This window comes from Haemaphysalis longicornis, unplaced genomic scaffold (genome assembly GCF_048455015.1).
Source record: "Haemaphysalis longicornis isolate Haplotype H1 unplaced genomic scaffold, Haemaphysalis longicornis Haplotype H1 scaffold_8, whole genome shotgun sequence".
Classification (NCBI taxonomy): domain Eukaryota; kingdom Metazoa; phylum Arthropoda; class Arachnida; order Ixodida; family Ixodidae; genus Haemaphysalis; species Haemaphysalis longicornis.
In genome coordinates this window covers 5,612,101-5,632,743 of record NW_027526445.1, presented here as the reverse complement: position 1 = coordinate 5,632,743, position 20,643 = coordinate 5,612,101, and the positions used below count along the sequence as shown (strand labels likewise).

The 20,643-nt window shown below is 47.4% G+C and overlaps 1 protein-coding gene across 1 annotated transcript in view; it reads right to left on the bottom strand.

The window, feature by feature from the left end:
- Positions 1-2,835: 2,835 nt before the first annotated feature.
- The window catches only part of LOC144149735 (phospholipid scramblase 3-like), a 96,521-nt gene continuing 78,713 nt past the window's right edge, over positions 2,836-20,643 (bottom strand). Inside the window, exon 2 of the mRNA XM_077681388.1 lies at positions 2,836-2,946. Coding sequence (XP_077537514.1) covers positions 2,836-2,946 — 111 coding nt within the window. The remainder of the gene's footprint in view (positions 2,947-20,643) is intronic.

The following is a 20,643-nucleotide window of genomic DNA, read 5'->3' as shown; positions in this document are numbered from 1 at the left end:
AGTCATGGACAAAGAAAATGCAATCACAAAAATATGAAAAAGTAGACCCAAATAGCGCAATTTTTTCTGCGTAAGTCACATTACACACATTTAGTTGGGCGGCACTCTGGACGAGCGTACACCCCGGCGGGCGATTTGCGACAGCACACGCACAGTACGCTACCCAAACGCCCTCACCATGCAGTGCTACGCACACAACGGCTAGGAGCGTATGTTCTAGGGCGCTTGCGGTGCGCAGGGAACCTGGGGGAAGGCCGCCTGATCCCAAAATGGCTGCTGCTCCGGCGATGTTCGCAGGAGGAGGCGAGAGATCCCGTTCCCCGACAGAAAACGCGGACCGGCACGTGTGTTCCTCATTAGGCGACAACGTTTCAGTTCCATCAGGCATACGTCCCAGAAATGAAGGACACGGACAGCCCAGATGGCACCCGAAGAAAGTGGCGATGTTTGTGTGCGTGTCGCGGTGGTGTAAAACGCGCCGTGTTGGTGCGGATCAGCGGCCTCCATTTCGGGCATTCAAGACTTTTGGCCTGCACCGTCATCGTACTCTTGGGCGCAAGCCGAGAACGTTGCGCTACACGTGTGAAACGTGAAGAGTTTTTATTCGGACTACACAAACAAGAGGAAGTGAGTAATAAGAATGCATGGTATATATTTGTTTATTTGGTACACACGGATGATGTGTATACCTAAACCGCCGTGCCAGCCTACCAGCTGTTTCATTTTGCGCGTCCCATTCCCGCCGTATGCCATGATCAGTTGTATTTGTCGCATGGCCTTGCCATATTTCAGAGCTGAATAAAATGTGTATGCCAAGCACTGAGTGTTGATTAAAAAATTTGGCGTTGCGCGTTTGAGCAAAGCAATCGCGACGGGTGTATTCTATTTTTCCCCTGTAACTGAATCGAGGTAAGAGGTTCTTTTTTACCATACTTGCAAGATTTTTTTACGATCGAAACCAGCCTTTACGCATTGAAAAAAAAAAACGCCATGTAGCTACAGTTTGCCTTGGTTAGGCACAAAAAAAAAGCGGTCAAATTTGGGCCCTTAGCATTGGGTTCAGCGGGTGGCGCCACAGGCGTTAGCGCAAGCTACAAAAACGCTGTAGTAAAACTGTCCATTGGCGCATCGCGACGGGCGTACACTCCGCCTAACGCCCAGCAATACCCTAATGCCCGGAACGCCTAACCGAATCTTTCTATTGAGGCTTCGCCTATTTATAGCAACAAATTTTCAACATGTGGCTTTCGAATACCACGCCATTATTAAACCTACGCAAAGAATATTTGTTTTTATTTTGCATGTCTCGCTTCTTATCTTCGTGTTTGGAATTCGTTTGTCCCTGACTGTACATTGCGAAAAACAGTGACCGATGAGATGTTAGGCACATTAACGCCCATTTATTCTTAAGGCCCTAATACCGGAGGGTGCGGGCGGGAAAGCGCTCGGCGGTCTAACCGAACTAATTGCGCATTAGAACTCTCGACATCCAGGAAGCGGTAGACGAGCACCACCGTGTGACTTCTTTGACTGCTCGTGTGGGTAATATTTCAAATCAATGTTTGGAATAAAACTTCTTGCTCGACGGTTTAGATCACTTGAGGTCTTGTGTTGGAGAGGGTGCGAGAGGAGCGGAATAGACACCAGTGCGGCCACGCTTTACCTGTCTACTCGTGTTTTATTCAGTTGAACTTCGTTTCCTAGATTTCACACCAGAAGTGCTTTTGCTTGTGTTATATTACCACCCCTCCCCCTATCTTCGCACTTCAAGGGTAGAAAGCTACCTAATACCAGAATCTTGTATCGCTTCTATCAAATAGCCATGGTTGTTCTTTGGTCAGCCACAAACAAACTCGTTCTCGAGCTGGTCTGGTATTACCGGCATGCATCAATGAGCCAAAAAGCGTGGAGCGTAACTGTCTTAGTCTTCTAACACTTGCGAGTTCCACTTCGAGTTGTCTGAAGAACGCATGTGATTAGGTGTTCACTAACCTAATATCCGAATGCATTATTACGAGATTGAGAACATTTTAAATGCGCTGCCATTTATAAAGTACATCCACATTCATAAGAAAACAGTACGCCAGCGCTTCTAAGTAAACAGACCTCACGCTCATTCATGGTCGACGCGGGATCCCGTATCGACACATTTTTGTTGGTGGCACTGATATGTTAAAGAACATTATAGAAAAGGTGAAAAGAATAACAGCGCCCGCATAATTGCGTCAAAACATTACCTACGGTGGGTAAGTATTCGCAGTACTGGCGGTGTCACGTGGCAGCATAACTAATGGTGGCGCCCGTAGTGGAAGCTGATGTCGAAATATCAACCATCGGCAGGAGTGCCATGACCAGTAATAATTAAAGGACTCCGCTATAACCCATAAAAATGAATTCAAATCAAACGAGAAACCGATATCTCCCAGTACGCTGTACGTTTTATTTTTTGGCTTGCCACAACAGCATGTGGCCTAGCATCGGACCATGCCTAGCTTCAGCACATAATTGTGTTTTTTGTGTGTTTTGTAACGAAGGAGGAGGTTATACCTTGACCACGAGTCTTCTGTAAAGCTTTATTTGGTATAATGCTTTAAACCACAGGGACCATTTTTCCCCATTTGACCATGTTTTCCATTTTTTAGGAATAGTTCCAACTGACACCCCCCCCCAGAGCTGAGCTGTTTCGGTACAACCCAAGCAGAACCACACATAATGACGAAACAGTAATAAGAAAAAAAATGCATCATAGAGTGAGGTCGCCGCACTATACTCGTACTTACACCACCCAACAAACAACCATGACCATCGCGGAATGCATCATTGAAGACATCGGGCCTAGCTTACATGAGGGTACGGTTCAGGCATAATGCCGGTAGCCATCCCTGCTCCGCCGCGGTTGAAGGGAGCCGGGTAGTCCGACCAGAGCCCGGGATCAAGGCCAGCTGCCTGCACAGAAAAAATATCGAAAGTTCCCGCTGGACCGGGGCGTGGCACCAACGAATTCGTTTAATTAAGCACATTTTTGCAATTTGTGAGTGAATACTGCATAAATATTTTAGACAGGCTGTAGTATTAGCGACTTCGTTTACTCAGGTTGTAACTCCAAAGGTACTGCACATAAAACTCTTCCGTCTCCCAAGTAAATACCAACCTACAGACCACGTTACGAACGGTGTTCATCAGGAATTACAGGCACTCTGATGTGACGGGTACACTTGAGTGATGTGCAGCATAAGTGCCGAGCGTCGGCATTAGTATTCGTGAAGACATTCGATGTTTAATCTATTTAGTACCTTCTATACCAGGATATGAAGGGAGCTTTTTGACAGTCACTTTACCAATCAGCACTTTTTTATGCACTTCTTCAGTCCCGTGAACAACAGCATCGGCAGGTTCATTGTGCTGCCGCAGCTTATTAGCGGACCCAGTCAGGTTATGAGCTGCAGTGTTGTGTTTTTTCATAAATAGGGCAAAATGTAGCCTCACTTTTCTGGGACGTTTAAGCGGCACTTGCTTTAAATCTTACCAGATATCTTTAATAATCACCGTAATGTAACTACGAAATTTCGGCCAACAACTGCCGCTACAGTAGCATGATAATCGCAGTGAAGACGTCGACACGTCAAAACAGGTTTAAGATTAACTGGTTTACTTTACTGATGACATTTACTGTTCTTTAACAAATACAAACTTAAAAAGGGCCCGACCGACGACGGGTGGCAAAGTTTCTGAAGTGACTCCTGCTGCAGGCTGCCCGCTCCCCGTGAACCCGGCAGAGAGGGTTGGTATTCGCCTTATGTGGACTCGCGCGAGAAAAGCGTATTCTGACACCACTGTCTTCAGGGATTCGGGGAGACGCTTGTAAACACGACTAAGCCATATTCTCGCCAAAGTAAAAAGACCATTTACACACACACCCACGGTTCTAACCCGAAAACGCGGGTGGAGAATTATTGACCTAGAGAATGTAATTCACACAAAACACACTAAAGTAAACAGTGTAAAAGACAGAAAGGTCGTCAGAACTACACTGAGGACCCCCAGCCCGAAACCGTACAGCGCACACGTAACTCGGGTATGGAACGCTGCGGCCGCGCCGGCGTATTCCCAAACCATATCCCGTAGCGGCCCAGGCCGACCACACCTTCTAAGCATGGGCGAAGCCACAGAGATTAAAATCTTGAAATTTTTTAACCTCCTTCGACGCGCACCGGGACGTCTCTACCTATATGTGCACGACTTCATGCGAGGTGGATTTTTTTCTTTTTTCCCCCTCCACTTGTTTCGACTGCTTGGCAGGCGGCCGATGGTTTCGCTCCGTGGGCGGGGCTGGCCTGCGGCGCTGGGGAAGCTGACGCAGATGTGGCAGAAGCTAACATTTTGTACCTGAGCCCCTGATCTCTCCGCGCTCTTCTTGCGCACCTGCAAGCTGACGCTGACCTCCGATCGTGTTCCTAAATAAGCGCTCGACTCGGGGCTCGAAGTGCGCGCGCGCGGATGGACGCTTTCACGCGCATGTGGCAATTATACACGGTCCGGAAAGCAAACACCCTCATTGAAAGCTCATTCTACAGCACACAGAAGGGTATACAATTGAGTTGGGTGCTCTTTCACTGTATACACAGCTGAAAACACGATTCGGTGCTGCAGGTAAGGATTACAAAAAAGGCAGCCAATTACCCATGACTACATATAAAAACTGTCCTACTCTTTCGAAATATTACAGCTGCATGAGCTGCTACATTTTGGCACTTTCATAAGCACTATTACATTGAATTTCGTTAACATTGACTTCGTTGCATTATTCTTTATCAGGAACAGTGCCACTAAGGAAAACATCGACATTTTGTTAACAGCAATGGAAGGTATGAATCGTTCTTGCAAGGGTGATACATTGATAAGAACGACACCAGCTCAAACGTACACGTTTTGCACTCGGTCATGAATTCTGCATAATTTACACTGCTGGTCATAACAATTTAGGAAACAATATCGAAAATATGTACCAACCAAGGGCTAAGTAATAGTTGGATTGTACAGCAACTGAAGTACTCGAGCAGTTTGATATATGTCTTCTGTACCACAGTCACTTCACTGAAGCCACCAGGCCGAGCTTGATATCAGTAATCATGCGTGCTACCACTCACGCTGTTGCCAATGTCGATTAGTTATTTTGAACAATTTGTGCTTCATGCACACAGAGATTTTGCTGCATTAGATACGTTATTTATAAATAGACAGGTCCAGCAGGATCCGAATGGCGCTGATCCCGCCCCCCCGCTCTAATCGGGAAGGCACACCAAATCGTTACCACTTAATTTGGCTCTGTCCATTATTCGACCGTAATCACCACCAGCTTTCAACTCTAGGTCCCGCCCCTGCAACTGGACACGAACATGTTAGTCGGGTCCGTGACGATCCAACCGCACTAGAAGCAATTACAGAGTACGCCCTTGAAAACAGACTAAAAATTGGTGTAGCAGCCTGGCCGACTTTCCCGTTCGGTATACAATGGGAACTGCATGCAGCGTGCACTGTTTTCAGTGTCAACCGCATTGTCCACAGTGTGAACTGTACATTTAAGTGTGAATTGTGCGTTTTGCTGCCACTGACTGACTTTAATGTGTTCATTTTGCGATTAGGACCCCAAGACTGCAACTGTGTTCATCGTGCGAGTTGTGACCTTCCCCTTTTCTCCTCATCCTTGTTCCCCCAGGGCCCCATGGCCTCTCATTTAATGCAGTGTTACACTGTGGCCATTATCTCATCCTATCCTTAATACTTAACCTTAGCATTAAGGAACAGAATAGATTGTAATAGAATAACGCGCCGCTTTTATTCTCACTGCTCTCGCGCAGCACCGAACTGCCCTGCCGAGAGACTCTGCCCACAACGGGTTCGAGAGCGAGCCACGACTCTCGCCGCGAGTGTACGTTGTCAGTCACTTCACATGGAAGCGATACATTTCATAGTACAGGGGTTTATTACGCGGGAAACCACGATACAACCGCTACACTGCACTACGCACCTAGCCCCTGGGGCATACAGCCGTCAGCGTGTGCCCAGCCCGTAGTCGGGCAGCAGTTAGAGTCCGCCGGCGTTGGCCGGCCGCAACGCTCGCTGACGTAGGGGAAGGGGGCTCTCATTGGCCGCTACACATTTCAAGCCGCTGGACTCGATCTGGCCGCATCGGCGCTCGTCCGCTAAGCTCAGACGGCGCAAGCCGTCACATCGCGGACGCGGGGGGCAACCCACCAAGAAGTGGAGTATGCCCGCGGAGACTCGCCGGGCATCCTAGATAAACGCACTGACGCCAATCGAGGAATGCGCTAATCGACACGGTGGGTGCTGTGACCCACGGAAGTGGGAAAGAACGGCCAATGCAAGAAACGGCCAGAAGTGGCCGAAGGGCATTTACGTACCGTGCGATCGCTGCGCTTGTCAAGGGCGGTCTCCCCGGGGAGTCTCCTGCGCGCATCCCCCGTCGCCTCGTAGTAGGGAGAGGAGGGAAGCGCGCGAGGATCGGCCTCGCCTCACCAAGGAGGAGGACGTCGCTAGCGCCTCCTCTCTCCGATTTGAAGGGCTTGGCCCCCACATCCCCCTCTCCTTAAATGCCCCCCTGACGATCGGAAAGCCGGCCATCAGGTACTAATCCAAAAAGAACAATCTTAATGTAAGTAAAACAAAGCTAGTGCCCACCAGCCTCTACTCCAGCCCTTAAACAAACACTACATTCACAACGCGCGCTACACATACTTAAGATATACATACACACTATGAACAAGGTGTGAAACAAGAAATGTACACTATAAACTATACTCTACTCACTTGGTGAGGGAACTAATGTTACGCTATACAGAGGAGGTCAACTAAGGTTGCACTACGTACACTATACTACACGAACACAGCTGTTACTTATGTTACACAACCTACAGTTAATTATAATGCACTAAGAACACTTAATTACATTACATTATGTACACATCATTACATTACACTAGATACGCAGGTGTAGAAAGATACACAGAGGTAGAAATATTGCACTGAGTCCGCAAAGTGTTGCAGTAATCATCACGGGGCTCCGCATTGCTCGGCAGTACGGGGCGCAAAGAGGCGAAAAGATCCTCTCGCTGTCAGCGTTCGTTGTCGTCACTTTGGGGTGCCACGAGGCTCACCATGGAGTCTCTCTCATCGCAGAGTTCTCGAGGGGCGCAGATAATAAGCGGACGCGCAGGCACGATTCATCCGTTGCGTCGAGCCGTGTCGCTCCGCATAGGAATGGAGGGGGAGGAAGCAGCGCGTGAGCCGACGACCCACAAGGAAGGCACCTCAGCAAGTGCACCAGCTGGAAGCCAGGAGTCGGGATCGGCGCTGATGAACGGGGCAGCATCCAGAGAGAGGAGCGGCCTGAGCTTCAGCCCCACGCAAGGAAGGAGGGGGATTAGGCTGAGTCGAAGGCAGCGCAGGGTCAGCTCAGCCATTCAAGGCGCCCGCATTCCTGGAGACGAAGGGCACCTCTGCGCTCGGTTGTCGGCGTCCCCGGCCGCAGCGAGCCAGCCGAAGAGGCCGCGATGCCGGCACACACCACAAAACATGGCGCGCTCTCCACAGACACGCACCACCAGCGGGGTGTACTGTTCGGCCGAATGAAGCTGGCACACACACGCACACACTCACACACGCCAGTATGCGGTGTTGCACGCGAGGATGGAACGCGGGGGCGGAAACAACCGCCGGAAGAACACTTGTCCCCCTCTGCCGACGCGTACACACGTCACATTCATCAAGGCGGCAGAAGCACAAGACTAGCCGCGGTGAACGGACGAGGCCTCCGACGAAAGTTCGCTCACAGCAGACGCTGAAGAAAGCGCGCGCGCGCGTACACACACCCCACAGCTTGGGCCGACAACACGCAACAAAACAACAGCAGCCGCAGTCCACCGCGTGTCAGGCCCGCGAAAATCGTCATAACGGCCGAGAAGACGCGGAGAACGAACCGACGGGCAGTAACTCACTCACTCCACACACAAAATTAACACACACACAACAGATGAGACCACTAAAGCTACCTCCATCCCCTGCAAAACGCCGCTCCCGATCTCCCCTCCCTCATCGGCAGCGACAAGAAACCAGGAGCCGAGGGAAAACGGAGTACAGATGCCCAAGCAACCGGGCCATCACCCTCTCTAACCCAACGTTACTGCTCTAACCCGCCTCTCTCTGCCGCGGAGAAGCCCAAAACAAAATACAAACTAAACCACCCTCGGAATTTCCAAGAACCGAAGGAGGGGACAGAGAGGGCCTAGCAACCGCCCGGGAGTTCCCCCCTCCACGGCGAAGGCGAAAACCATTGCGCTTCTGTTTTTTTTTTTCGTCTCCTCAACACTGTCAAAACTAAGTCTCTTTTACACTTCTCTATACAGGATGTTTGGGACTAGACAAAGAAATGCACAATTCTCATCACAACCATACGAGCAATACCATGGAAAGATGCAAGCGTGTATACACAGCGCAAACGCTAACAAATACACAGCAAAGAATTCACTATAAGAAACATGCGTTCTCTCACTTACATAGCGGGCTGGAGAAAGGGTCAACTGGCTCACCAGGAATCGCCTCGGGAGGATTGTTGACAGGCTGGTGTGCGCGTGCGGGGTCATCAATCGGCTATAACCGTCATCCGACCAGGCGACTCCACAAAGGTGATGTCGGCAGAAACGGTACAATGTGTCCTCCCAAACCGTCGGACATACCGAAGGTGCTCGGGCCACGCCACGGATAAGCCGGGCGCGGTATTTCGACGTGCTCTAGGAATAATCCAGATGCACAATTTCCACACTATGCTGGCGGCACATGACTAAGGTCATCTCAGGCCAGGTGTCTCCCAACAATGGAAAACCCAATTAAATAACTAAAAAAACGTCCCACTTCACACCTGCCAGTGACACTGCGGCTGATCATTTACAAGATCTTCGAGCCTACCAGACTGTATGGCCAAGGTGAGCCAAGGCAATAACGCAGCAATGCGCCTAACTGACTATTCGGGACTTCCGCCTTTAACCGTTCATACTCAATAACTGTGGCGATGTATTACACCACGAGCCCCCAGTCATATCAGCAAAGCACTCATCCCCGGAACCACCAGCAATACAAGCTGGTCCCTGTCCCCAGCGCCCGTTGCAACGCAAGTCAGCGTCACGGCGCTCCGCCTACCAAAGGCGGCCGAGAAACTTCTCGGAAAAAGGAATCGTTCCGCCAAAACCGTGGCTAGCTCTTCGGGGTGAATACCTACGATACATGGCATCCCCACAGAGGGAACCGGTCGCATTAACCCTTATAGATACGAGATCAAGCAGTAGCTTCAATACTCTGTGTTGTGGAATTAGGCTACTCGAATTCCAGCATCTCCTTTAGCACCCGAGCGTGGGCTGCGTCAAAATCAACCTCAAAAGTCGAACACAGCACAAGAGCCCTATGTTCTCATGCTCGAAGCAAGGAAAACCTCGCGCTCTCGAGCTCCGCCGGCATCCACAAAACGAGGAGCCGGTCCGGCTGGCAGCCCGAATGCAGGCTCTCACCGTAACGTACACTGCACGCAACTAGCGTGCCTGGCGCGGCCAGCCGATTGCACAAGTAAAGCTCGCTATGGTATGGCAGCAAATGAGCAATCAAACGCTGCCCCACGTTGGGCGCCAGAAATGTGGGCATTATCTCATCCTATCCTTAATACTTGACCTTAGCATTAAGGAACAGAATAGATTGTAATAGAATAACGCGCCTCCGTTATTCTCACTGCTCTCGTGCAGCACCGAACTGCCCTGCCGAGAGACTCTGCCCACAACGGGTTCGAGAGCGAGCCACGACTCTCGCCGCGAGTGTACGTTGTCAGTCACTTCACATGGAAGCGATACATTTCATAGTACAGGGGTTTATTACGCGGGAAACCACGATACAACCGCTACACTGCACTGCGCACCTAGCCCCTGGGGCATACAGCCGTCAGCGTGTGCCCAGCCCGTAGTCGGGCAGCAGTTAGAGTCCGCCGGCGTTGGCCGGCCGCAACGCTCGCTGACGTAGGGGAAGGGGGCTCACTGTGGCCGCTACACATTTCAAGCCGCTGGACTCGATTTGGCGGCATCGGCGCTCGTCCGCTAACCTCAAACGGCGCAAGCCGTCACATCGCGGACGCGGGTGGCAACCCACCAAGAAGTGGAATATGCCCGCGGAGACTCGCCGGGCATCCTAGATAAACGCACTGACGCCAATCGAGGAATGCGCTAATCGACACGGTGGGTGCTGTGACCCACGGAAGTGGGAAAGAACGGCCAATGCAAGAAACGGCCAGAAGTGGCCGAAGGGCATTTACGTACCGTGCGATCGCTGCGCGTGTCAAGGGCGGTCTCCCCGGGGAGTCTCCTGCGCGCATCCCCCCTCGCCTCGTAGGGAGAGGAGGGAAGCGCGCGAGGATCGCCCTCGCCTCACCAAGGAGGAGGACGTCGCTAGCGCCTCCCCGCGCCGATTTGAAGGGCTTGGCCCCCACAACAGTCACTCAGATACGTATATTCTTTTCGCTGGGACTAATGAGTAGTTGGCCGTGAGCTTGAAGTCACGGTAGTCGCAGCAGAGATAAAACTAAGTAAAAGAGTTATCTCCTTGGTGCACTATTTTTAGGATAGTGATCTCGGAAACTAAATAGCGGCAAAAGTTGTCACTTTTAGGGACCCACTGATGGGTATAGATGAGCAGTTTGTGTCTGTTTCCTGCGACGCATTTTCAGCTACCACATATATATATTTCTGTAGTGTCTAGCCTTTTAATTCGCCAGCATTGTGTCACAGCTCGTGCGTGAGAGGCCATGCGTCCCTGGGGGAGCAAGGATGAGGAGAAAAGGGGAAGGTCACAACTCGCACGATGAACACAGTTGCAGTCTTGGGGTCCTAATCGCAAAATGAACACATTAAAGTCAGTCAGTGGCAGCAAAACGCACAGTTCACACTTAAATGTACAGTTCACACTGTGGACAATGCGGTTCACACTCAAAACAGTGCACGCTGCAGACAGTTCACATTTTATACCGAACGGGAAAGTCGGCCAGGCTGCTACACCAATTTGTAGAGTCTGTTTTCAAGGGCGTACTCGGTAATTGCTTCTAGTGCGGTGGGATCGTCACGGACCCGACTAACATGTTCCTGTTCAGTCTCAGGGGCGGGACCTAGAGGTAAAAGCTGGTGGCGATTACTGTCGAATAATGGACAGAGCCAAATTAAGTGGTAATGATTTGGTGTGCCTTCCCGATTAGAGGGGGCGGGGCATCAGCGCCATTCGGATCCTGCTGGAGCTTTCTATTTATAAATAACGTATCTTATGCTGCGAAATCTCTGTTTGCATGAAGCACAAATTGTTAAAAATAACTAATCGACATTAGCAACAGTGTGAGTGGTAGCACGCGTGATTACTGATATCAAACTCGGCCTGATGGATTCAGTGAAGAGACTGTGGTCAAAAGACATATATCAAACACCTCGAGTACTTCAGTTGCTGTACAATCCAACTATTACTTAGCCCTTGGTTGGTGTATATTTTCGATATTGTTTCCTTAAATTGTTATGACCAGCAGTGCAAATGATGCAGAATTCATGACCGAGTGTAAAACGTGTGCTTTTGAGCTGGTGTATTTCTTATCAATGTATCACCCTTGCAAGAACGAGTCACACCTTCCATTGCTGTTAACAAAATGTCAATGTTTTCCTTAGTTGCACTGTTCCTGATAAAGAACAATGCAATTAAGTTAATGTTAACGAAATTCAATGTAATAGTGCTTATGAAAGTGCCAAAATGTAGCAGCTCATGCAGCTGTAATATTTCGCAAGAGTGCAACAGTTTGTAAATGTAGTCATGGGTAATTGGCTGCCTTTCTTGCAATCCTTACCTGCAGCACCGAATCGTGTTTTGAGGTGTGTATATAGTGAAATAGCACCCAACTCAATTGTATACCCTTCTGTGTGCTGTAGATTGAGCTTTCAATGAGGGTGTTTACTTTCCGCAACGTGTATAATTGGCACATGCGCGTGAAAGCGTCCGTCCGCGCGCGCGCCCTTCGAGCACCGAGTCGAGCCGCTGCGTCCAAGGAGGTTAAAAAATTGCAATTTTTTAACCTCATTGGCTGCGCCCCTGCTTAGGCGGTGTGGTTGGCTTGGGCCCCTACGAGATATGGTTTGGGAATACGCCGCCCGGCCAGCATCCTGCCAAATCATCCGGAGCCCCGGCGATTGGGTTGCTGATCGACACCGGAATTCGGGGAAACAATCTTTACTGTCCCGTTCTCTAAGGAGTTCAGTTTTCAATACGCGTTGTTTAAAGTTGCAATTTTGCACTCAGAGGATTCAGAAGATACGAATATTTTTCTCTGCAGAAAGCTATAACTTGTAATCGCAGTCGTGAAATAAACTTTCCTACTGCCATTGGGTATAAACGAAGGCAATAAAGAATGTGAAATAACTTTCATTAGTTTGGCCTACCGCACTAAACACTCTGCACGATAAATTCGTGTGGATTTTAGGAACACTTTCTAGATATTTTAAGCAATAAAAACTAAAAAAGGTGCGAGCATTTCTTTCTCAACTAATTTGTTCAAGGCCGTAAATAGTATGCATGACTTATCAATTTTTTAAAAAAAAAACGACAATATTGTTTTACTATCTAGAAAACTTGTCGTGACATGCCCAACTATGTTCAATATTTACCTCTCCATTATTGGCTTAGTGATATGCTTTGTACAACCTGTCCTAACTTCAGCAGTTAGGATACTAGCGAAAGTGACACTACTATAACACGGGGAAAGCTATTTTAATATATGATGCTTGAAAATATCGCGATGTTACAATGAATGGTGAATGCGAGCAGTACAATCTGGACTTACGAAGTAAGCGCCCATCTAAGCCGAAGACACATAGTTATGATTTTTGCATTGTCGGGTGTGATCAGAGATTTTACACACAAGAACATGTATTTGTTGTGAACCAAATATTGTCCTCAAAGATGTACACTTTAAAACTTCATATCTTACACACCGTTACTCGTTACTTGCTAAATAATACTGAGGGTACTAGTCAATGGCGCTACGGTAAAGAACTCGCTAAGATTAATCAAAAAGGACGTGGTATGTTCAATAACGTTTCGCAATGATGTGTACTGCAGGCACAGGTACAGGAAACTTGACAGTTGGACTAGTTGGTGTTTATACATCGTAAGTAGCGCTTGAAATGGGACGACAGAAGAGAACGACAGAAGAGCGCCGTCGTGTGTGTCTTCTCTCCTGTCATCCCGTTTGAAGCTGTACTTACGAGGCACAGGTGCGTACATTACGGTTTTATGTTCGGACTAACGTGCAACCAAGCAGTGCCTCATCTGCTGAGATTTCGGCCGTTTTCTACGCGTTCTTCTCAACACATCTCGGGTGATGCTCCCAATCCGCTATTCGCAGAAGCTTCTAGAAGTCGTAATCAAAATGTTTTGTATATTCAATTCGGTGCACTAGAAAGCTTGTTTGCTACTATGGGGAATTACCCAGAGAACGACAATGTTAAAACATGAATGAAAATGTAAGTGTTTATAATCTCCAGGAAGCAAAGCTTTAATTTTTGCTCGTTCCCTATGTTTGACATCACCGAGACATTGAAAAGTTTATACTCCCTGATTGAGCAAAGTAACCGTCCATATTTTGAACCACCCTTCCCCTCTGGTTTATTTTAAAATAAAGTGTTTGTTCTCTTCCTTCTCCTAGTCACTTTTGCTTGGTGAGTGTTGGGGATTGTGCCACTGGTACCTTATAAATACGCATTTAAATCACTTACACTACCAATAAAGCCAATAAGTGGTCCTTTTTTATTGAAAGGGAACTCTGAATATACGCATCATTAAATACTGGCAACTAGACAGGTGAATTGGTTTTGACCTTATAACATGTTAAAACAGAACCACTCTTCTGCATACGAAGGAGATAGAAAATTCACATCAAAATGTCCCCACGAGATACTCTTTTGTCTACATCTTTCACAAACGGTATGTTTTATGTCGCTCGATATTTTCGGTGTACGCAATATGATCTAGCCTCAAGCACGTGAGCACAACTTCGTCACAAGTACTTTATCGTTAGTAGTACACAGGTGTAGTTGCGTATGCACTTATATCTCTCAATTATTCCGCTAGCCTGTGGGACAGTTTTACTGCTTGTCATTGCATAGTTGACATATTGATATTTTCGTTTATTTTCAACCAAAACTGTTTTGTCCATTCACTACCCAAATACTATATGGTACTCCAACATAAAAACTGTAAATAGTACATTTGCAGCCTTTGATGAAGTATGTCTCTCCGGGAACCAATGGAGGCACATTTACCACTTCGTTAAAGTTGTGCTGGCTGAGGCGCACTTCCAAACAGATTGGAAAAACGCTATATTAAAAAAAATTAATTCAAGTCAAACTGGGAAGCGATCTCTCCGTGTACTCAGTACTTTTTTTATTTATTGCCCCCCCCCCCCCTGTAAGTTTTCAAACTGACCGCACTTAGCTTCACAAAACGTTTATGATTTCTGAATTCGAATTATAAAAGAGGGGTTTCAGAGATTTCGCTTTGTCTCGGAGGGTTTTTTTTAGTATAAAGGTGTAAACCACGGGTACCATGTCTTTCCTTTCTTGAAACCCTTTGACCCAACTTCACCATCTGCTATCAGCTGCAACCGCGAGACCGCTGAGCTCCGGAATTCGCCTACAACCTACGCAGAACCGCCCGTAACGATAAGCCCTATTATGTCAAGAACTTTCAGATATCGACGTATCGGCTACTAGCTTAGTCCAAAAGAAACAAGCATCCCGATTGAGGAATACATAGTTGCAGCAATCCCGTTTGTCTTACATAAGCGTATGGCTGAATGGGTGCCACTGCACCACCTCTGGTGAAGTCAACACGGCTGTTAGGCCAGTAGCCAGGACTAGGGCCACCTCCCTGCACAGAAAAAGAAATGTCGACAGTTTATGGTGCAATATCCCTTGGTACCAACGAATATCTTGCATGCTGACCGTTTTCACTCATTTCACAGGGCCTATTGTTGAAAGTTTCGAACAAGGTGTATTTGGAGCCGCTTTTGTTTCTTACATTGTCTCTGCAACGGGAACAGAGGCAACCTTAATACAGTCTAAATATTAAGCCGAGAATCTTGGAACAATTTAGGTTGGTCTTTTCTAATAATGAATATTTGGAAAGGCGGATGTAGCCTTGCTTAAATAGGCTGACCTGCAAACAGGAGGAAGAATTAAAAGGGTTACAAAAGGGTTTGAAATTGTGAAGTGCTTTTCTCACAAAAGAGAGTTATTCTCTGACTGTGAATATGTGGGTATTTCAAAAAGGATAACACCATAAAAATTGTTGGACTGGTATTAAAAGCAAAAAGTTTAAAAGTTGCGTTAGAAGTGTATTTTGCATTCCTTTATAATTTACACAAACAAGTTTGCGAGCGCAGACTAAGCGAACTATTTAGATGTGAAAGATAGATTTACTGCTTGTTTTTCAATATAAAATTGTAGGGAACCATTTTGGCACCTACAGAGCATATAGGGACAACACTATATGCTTGATTGATTGTGGGGTTTAACGCGCCGACGCAACGCAGGTGATGAGGCGTGGCGTAGTGGAGGGCTCCGGATTAATTTTGACCACCTGGGGATCTTTATCGTGCGCCGAAATCTCGTACACACGGGCGTTTTTGCTTTTCGCCTCCATCAGAAAAGCGGCCGCCGCGCCGGGAATCGAACCCGCGACCTTGTGCTCAGCAGCGCAACGCCTTAGCCACTGAGCCACCGCGGCGGGTCAACACTATATGCTGAAATTAAACTAGAAAAAGAGAAACTACCTCAAAACCTATAGCAAAGTTTCGGGCTCCATTATCTAAAGCGATATGACAATTGTGCAAGTGAGAGAATCTTGCTACCACTCTTCTGACTTGCAGGATTACACGGAGGAGGTGGCATTCTATAATCTCGCCTGCCTTCAAACTGAGCACTACAATAAACCAAGATTATGATCCGCGTTACGAATGAATGGGATTATTGTTTTTTTGTCCTTCTCTATAGAGCCACGTGTGTATCAGGAAAGAGCATCGGCAATATTATTTGTAAACCCATTTAGTCTTTTATGCTTTCTGTGTGTTTATATACAAGTTATTGAGTGCCCTCCTGATCATGCTCTTTGAGCAAGCAGTACAGTTTAAGCCTATTCTTTAGTGGCGCGAACTTATCTCCGACGTGATTGATTGCTGAATCTTATTATCTGGCCCAGAGAGTTTGTGAGCCACATAGTTGTTTTCTCTTCAAAGGGAGAGAGTGTAGGGTCACGTGATAACTGGGTATGTTCAGACGCCGCATACTTTAATCCTAATTTAAAGTGCTTTCATATTTACACAGTGAAGGTTTATATGTTTTAACACGGGGTTAAAACGGAGCTTGCAATTTAAATTCACCTTTGTGTAATCACGCCAAGGCCTGATTTTTGGTGCTGTAAATGAGACTTCTACCATGCTTCTGGATCTTGGAGGTTAAAGTACATCGCATGCGTGCCAAAATTCGGCGCATGTTTAAATGATACAGAAATGATAACTTCACTCTATCTTCTTGCTAAAATACACATTTCACGGAGAAAAATAAAAGTTGCGCAAAGTTACCGTAGTGGTAAAAATATAAAAATTACTTTTTATGCACATGTATCGGCGTTCTCGCCTTTCTCTGGTAAGTAAAACATTCAATGTTTCATTTAGACCCAGGGCATGAAGGTGAATACGACACTACTTTCACCTCGAGAAAGGTGTAACTTCTTATGCGGTCCTGAATTAAACATTCCTACTGATATTGGCTGTTCTCCGAGAGAATAAATAAAATACAATATTTGTGACGGGTTTGGCATACAACCCTTTACCGCTCCACTCGCGAAATATTTTACATTACAACAACAGTTTTACCATGCTTTACTAAAGTATAAAACGAGTATAAGTGTGGGAACATTTTCATTCTAACCAATGCATAGCAGACAGCAAATTACGTTCACGTTGAAAACAATGATTCATGGCGAAAACAATAATATTTGCAAAAACAAACGTCAATGTAATATTGAACATTTAACGAGGTAGCGACAGTCTATTCGTTTCTACTGTTACCACTTTTTACACAAACCGCCGCCTTGCGCGGGCGCGATACCAGGCTCAACACTTCCATCCCTCCTCGGACACGGTATGCGTTGAAGCTGCAGAACAGCAAAGCCATACATACATTTTAGCAGCAGTGAACCACACCCAACCCCCCTCTACCGCAGCCACCATCTGCGCCGCCCATCCCCACGAGGCGGAGGAAGCTGCAATTGCCGTGGCCACCACCCTCCACACCATCCCTAGCCTCATAATAACGGAATCCCAAACGGTCGTTAGAAATTTCTGCAGGGGCATCATTTCGCCCCTCGCCCACAAAATTCTCTGTTTCCATCCCCCTCCTGACTACACCATCTCCCTGTTGTGGACTCCTGGCCATGTGAGCTTTGGCGGCGCGGAGAAAGCACACCAGGCGGCCCGAGCTTCGGACCCCTCAGCAGAGCCCCCTCCTTGCTTCACATCCCCCTCCTCAGCTTGAGCCACTGCTCACCTTCCGCGAAATCGCCCTCCTCCACAGTCTTTCACGCATTACCCTTCCACCCCCTTACCCCTCGTTATCCCCGGTTGAATCATCCCTCTGGAGACAGATCCCAGCCCATTCCCTCCCCACTCGATCCATCCTCACCCACATATCACCATCCCTCTTTCCCACCCCCTCTTTGCCACACTGCGGGGACTACGAAGACACCCCCCACGCCATCTGGCACTACCCTGCCCTGCTTCCTCTTCCCCTACTCAACCCCCCCGACCCCTGTCTGTCTGCCCTGGCGCGCTCGGATGCCCAGTACCGGTGCGCCCTGGTCCACAGGTCTCGGGCCTATAGAGCTGCGCTTCCGCGGCCGCACCGTCCAAACTAACTTAGCCTGGCTAGGAATAAAACGTGTTTTTTTCTCTCTCTCTCTCTCTCTCTCTCTCTCTCTCTCTCTCTCTAGTGTTATCAGTCTAAAAATCGTGCTTAGTGATATGCTCAGTTGGCCTTGCATGAATTATTCAGCAGTTCGGAAACTGGCAAATGTGCTACTAATAATAACAGTGAGGAAGCGGTCAAATATATTATACTTGCAAGTATCATTCATTATAACAAAATAGTAAATTGAGGCAGAAATAACTGTTGTTACAAAATAACCGCACATAGGTCATTCTGATACATATTGTCAAGAGAAGACGATTAAAAGGGCCGCGCCGCGTAGCTTTGTTATCCCAGCATCCGAGGAGGAAGTTCTATGGCTGCTCGCTGCCTGCGGGGGCTCTGCGTTGCCCTCTACTTGGTGGTCTTGTGTGATGGTACGTTTTCTGTCACCAAATGGGAGGAGGTCTCAGGATACATAAAAATATATTTGTAGCGAGCGGTACAATGCCGTGGAGTTGTATACGCTATAGCTATATAAGGTAATTATTGTAATGATTTCTCCCTAATTACTACTGGTGACGTTAAATAGACCAATGCTTGGAAGAGCTAGCAAAGAGTCACCGAAACATATGTATAATATTGTTCTTGCTTTCGGAATAAAAAAAATTGGCCGCGTATCTGCTCCTTTCGTAGCAAATGCCGTCAAAAGACGATAGTCTTTATCGGCTTTTGCGATGTAAATGCCTCCTTTCGCTTTCCCGCTCACCTCTCATGTTGTTCCTCTTGCGTCGCGCTCCTCCCAAGGTGAAGAAGCCAAATGTTTGCTTAAATCATTTCACATTTCCCGCGTTCCACTGCTCCATTCCGCGTGTCTCGATGAGAACGCTGCCGTACGGCGAAGACGCGCGTTAATCGAGGCGCCCTACTTCAGCGTTTACAGAACCGCGTTTCCCCACTCCACGTGCGTTGCCAGCAGAACGTGGAACCTTCCTAGTGGAACCTTGCGTAACTGTTGCCGGTTGATGTCTTAAAATGGCCCCAGAAGCTATAGTGGCGCGGGCGACAGCAGGCGACGGCGGAGTGAATTCTTTTTCTGCAGTTGATGAAGTATTTAATTTCGCACATTCAAGCATGTTTGATTTTTTTATAAAGGAACACTGCAACTATCACTTCTGTATTGATTTGTTTTCTCATATTTGCGTAATATCTTGTTCTTCTTCAACAATGTTGACAAGTAAGAACATTCCACCGGACATAGACGGGTAGATTTAGCTGTGACTATATAAGACTATTGCGCAGGCACTGTTTTGGTTTGGCCGGGTGACTGAATCGGGTCACAGACAGACAGACCGACAGACAGAGAGACAGACATACAGACATACAGACAGACCAAACTTTGATACATTTCTGCAGTGGTGGTTAGATGCACCTATAGCCAGTCGCTTTAAGAAAAGACGGTTTGTAGGTTATGGCTGTTTCCTTCCCTGCACAGACAACCTTGATTGTTGTGATGGTGAATTACCCGGATACAGAAAATGTTACGCCGTAAAATAACGTGATAGATTTTGGAACCTGTAGTAAGCAATAGTTTTGAATGTGGTCGCTGCCTAGGTGTGACGTCAAAACGGTTTGCAATGCTTTACAGTGCAAGCAAGGTATCAAAAATTATCTTGCACCACCTCTCGCCCCAAGCTTCTGATTAAGAAATTGTCTCTCCACTTCAATGTACTCCTCAATATTGCTTGGTTGATGTTGGGGATATAGCTTATTAACACGGATTAAAGAACAATTCCTACTAGAGTATAATATATACTTTATTGCTTTTTATTGGGCGTGAAAAATGCATACACTCGTCAATAAACACTGGCCATAAGGAATGAATCTGATTTTAACGTTAATTCGCACTTTTGAAAACGTTGGCCAAAGTTACTTTTTGTGTATATGTGTTCCAAACGGTGCGCCTGATATATTTACATCTCCGCGTAGGGTTGGAACGCGAGAAGCACGCGGCTACAATATTTCTGGCAAATATGTCTTCTGAGTTATACATAACTCCATTTGCGGAAACATAAGTGTTAAATATCATCATCACGGTGCTTGAAGACGAAGAGCAAGAAGACGGCTCCCTCGCGCGAGCGCTTGCGACTTCTACTCCTTCATTAAACGCTCGTTGTTCCTTGCCGTCACTGGTCTCGCTCGTCTGAACAAATGGTGCCGTGACAAGGATTCTACCTCCACGCCCACAACAGACGTCTACCTGCGAGTGAGCAGCAGAGAAGGAAACGACGGCGGAGCAGCGAACTGACCTTAATCGCGCGACGAGACCGCAGTGGCCAGCAGAGGCATCGGAACGGCTAACAAGTAAGGCGTCATCATAAACTGCAGAGAAATCAACAAAGAAGTGATAACGAAGAAAAGGAAGGCGCTTCGCTGCCAGATCACGCAGCTTATCAACGTAGCCGAGAAGCAAGTTAATCAAGCAGCCAGCTGAGAACAGCTACTCGCGACTCAGGCGCAGGTCAAAGGGATAAGCGAAAGGCTCAAGAGTGCTAACGAGCAAATGGAGAAATATCTGACTGAAGAAACAGCCGATGCCGAA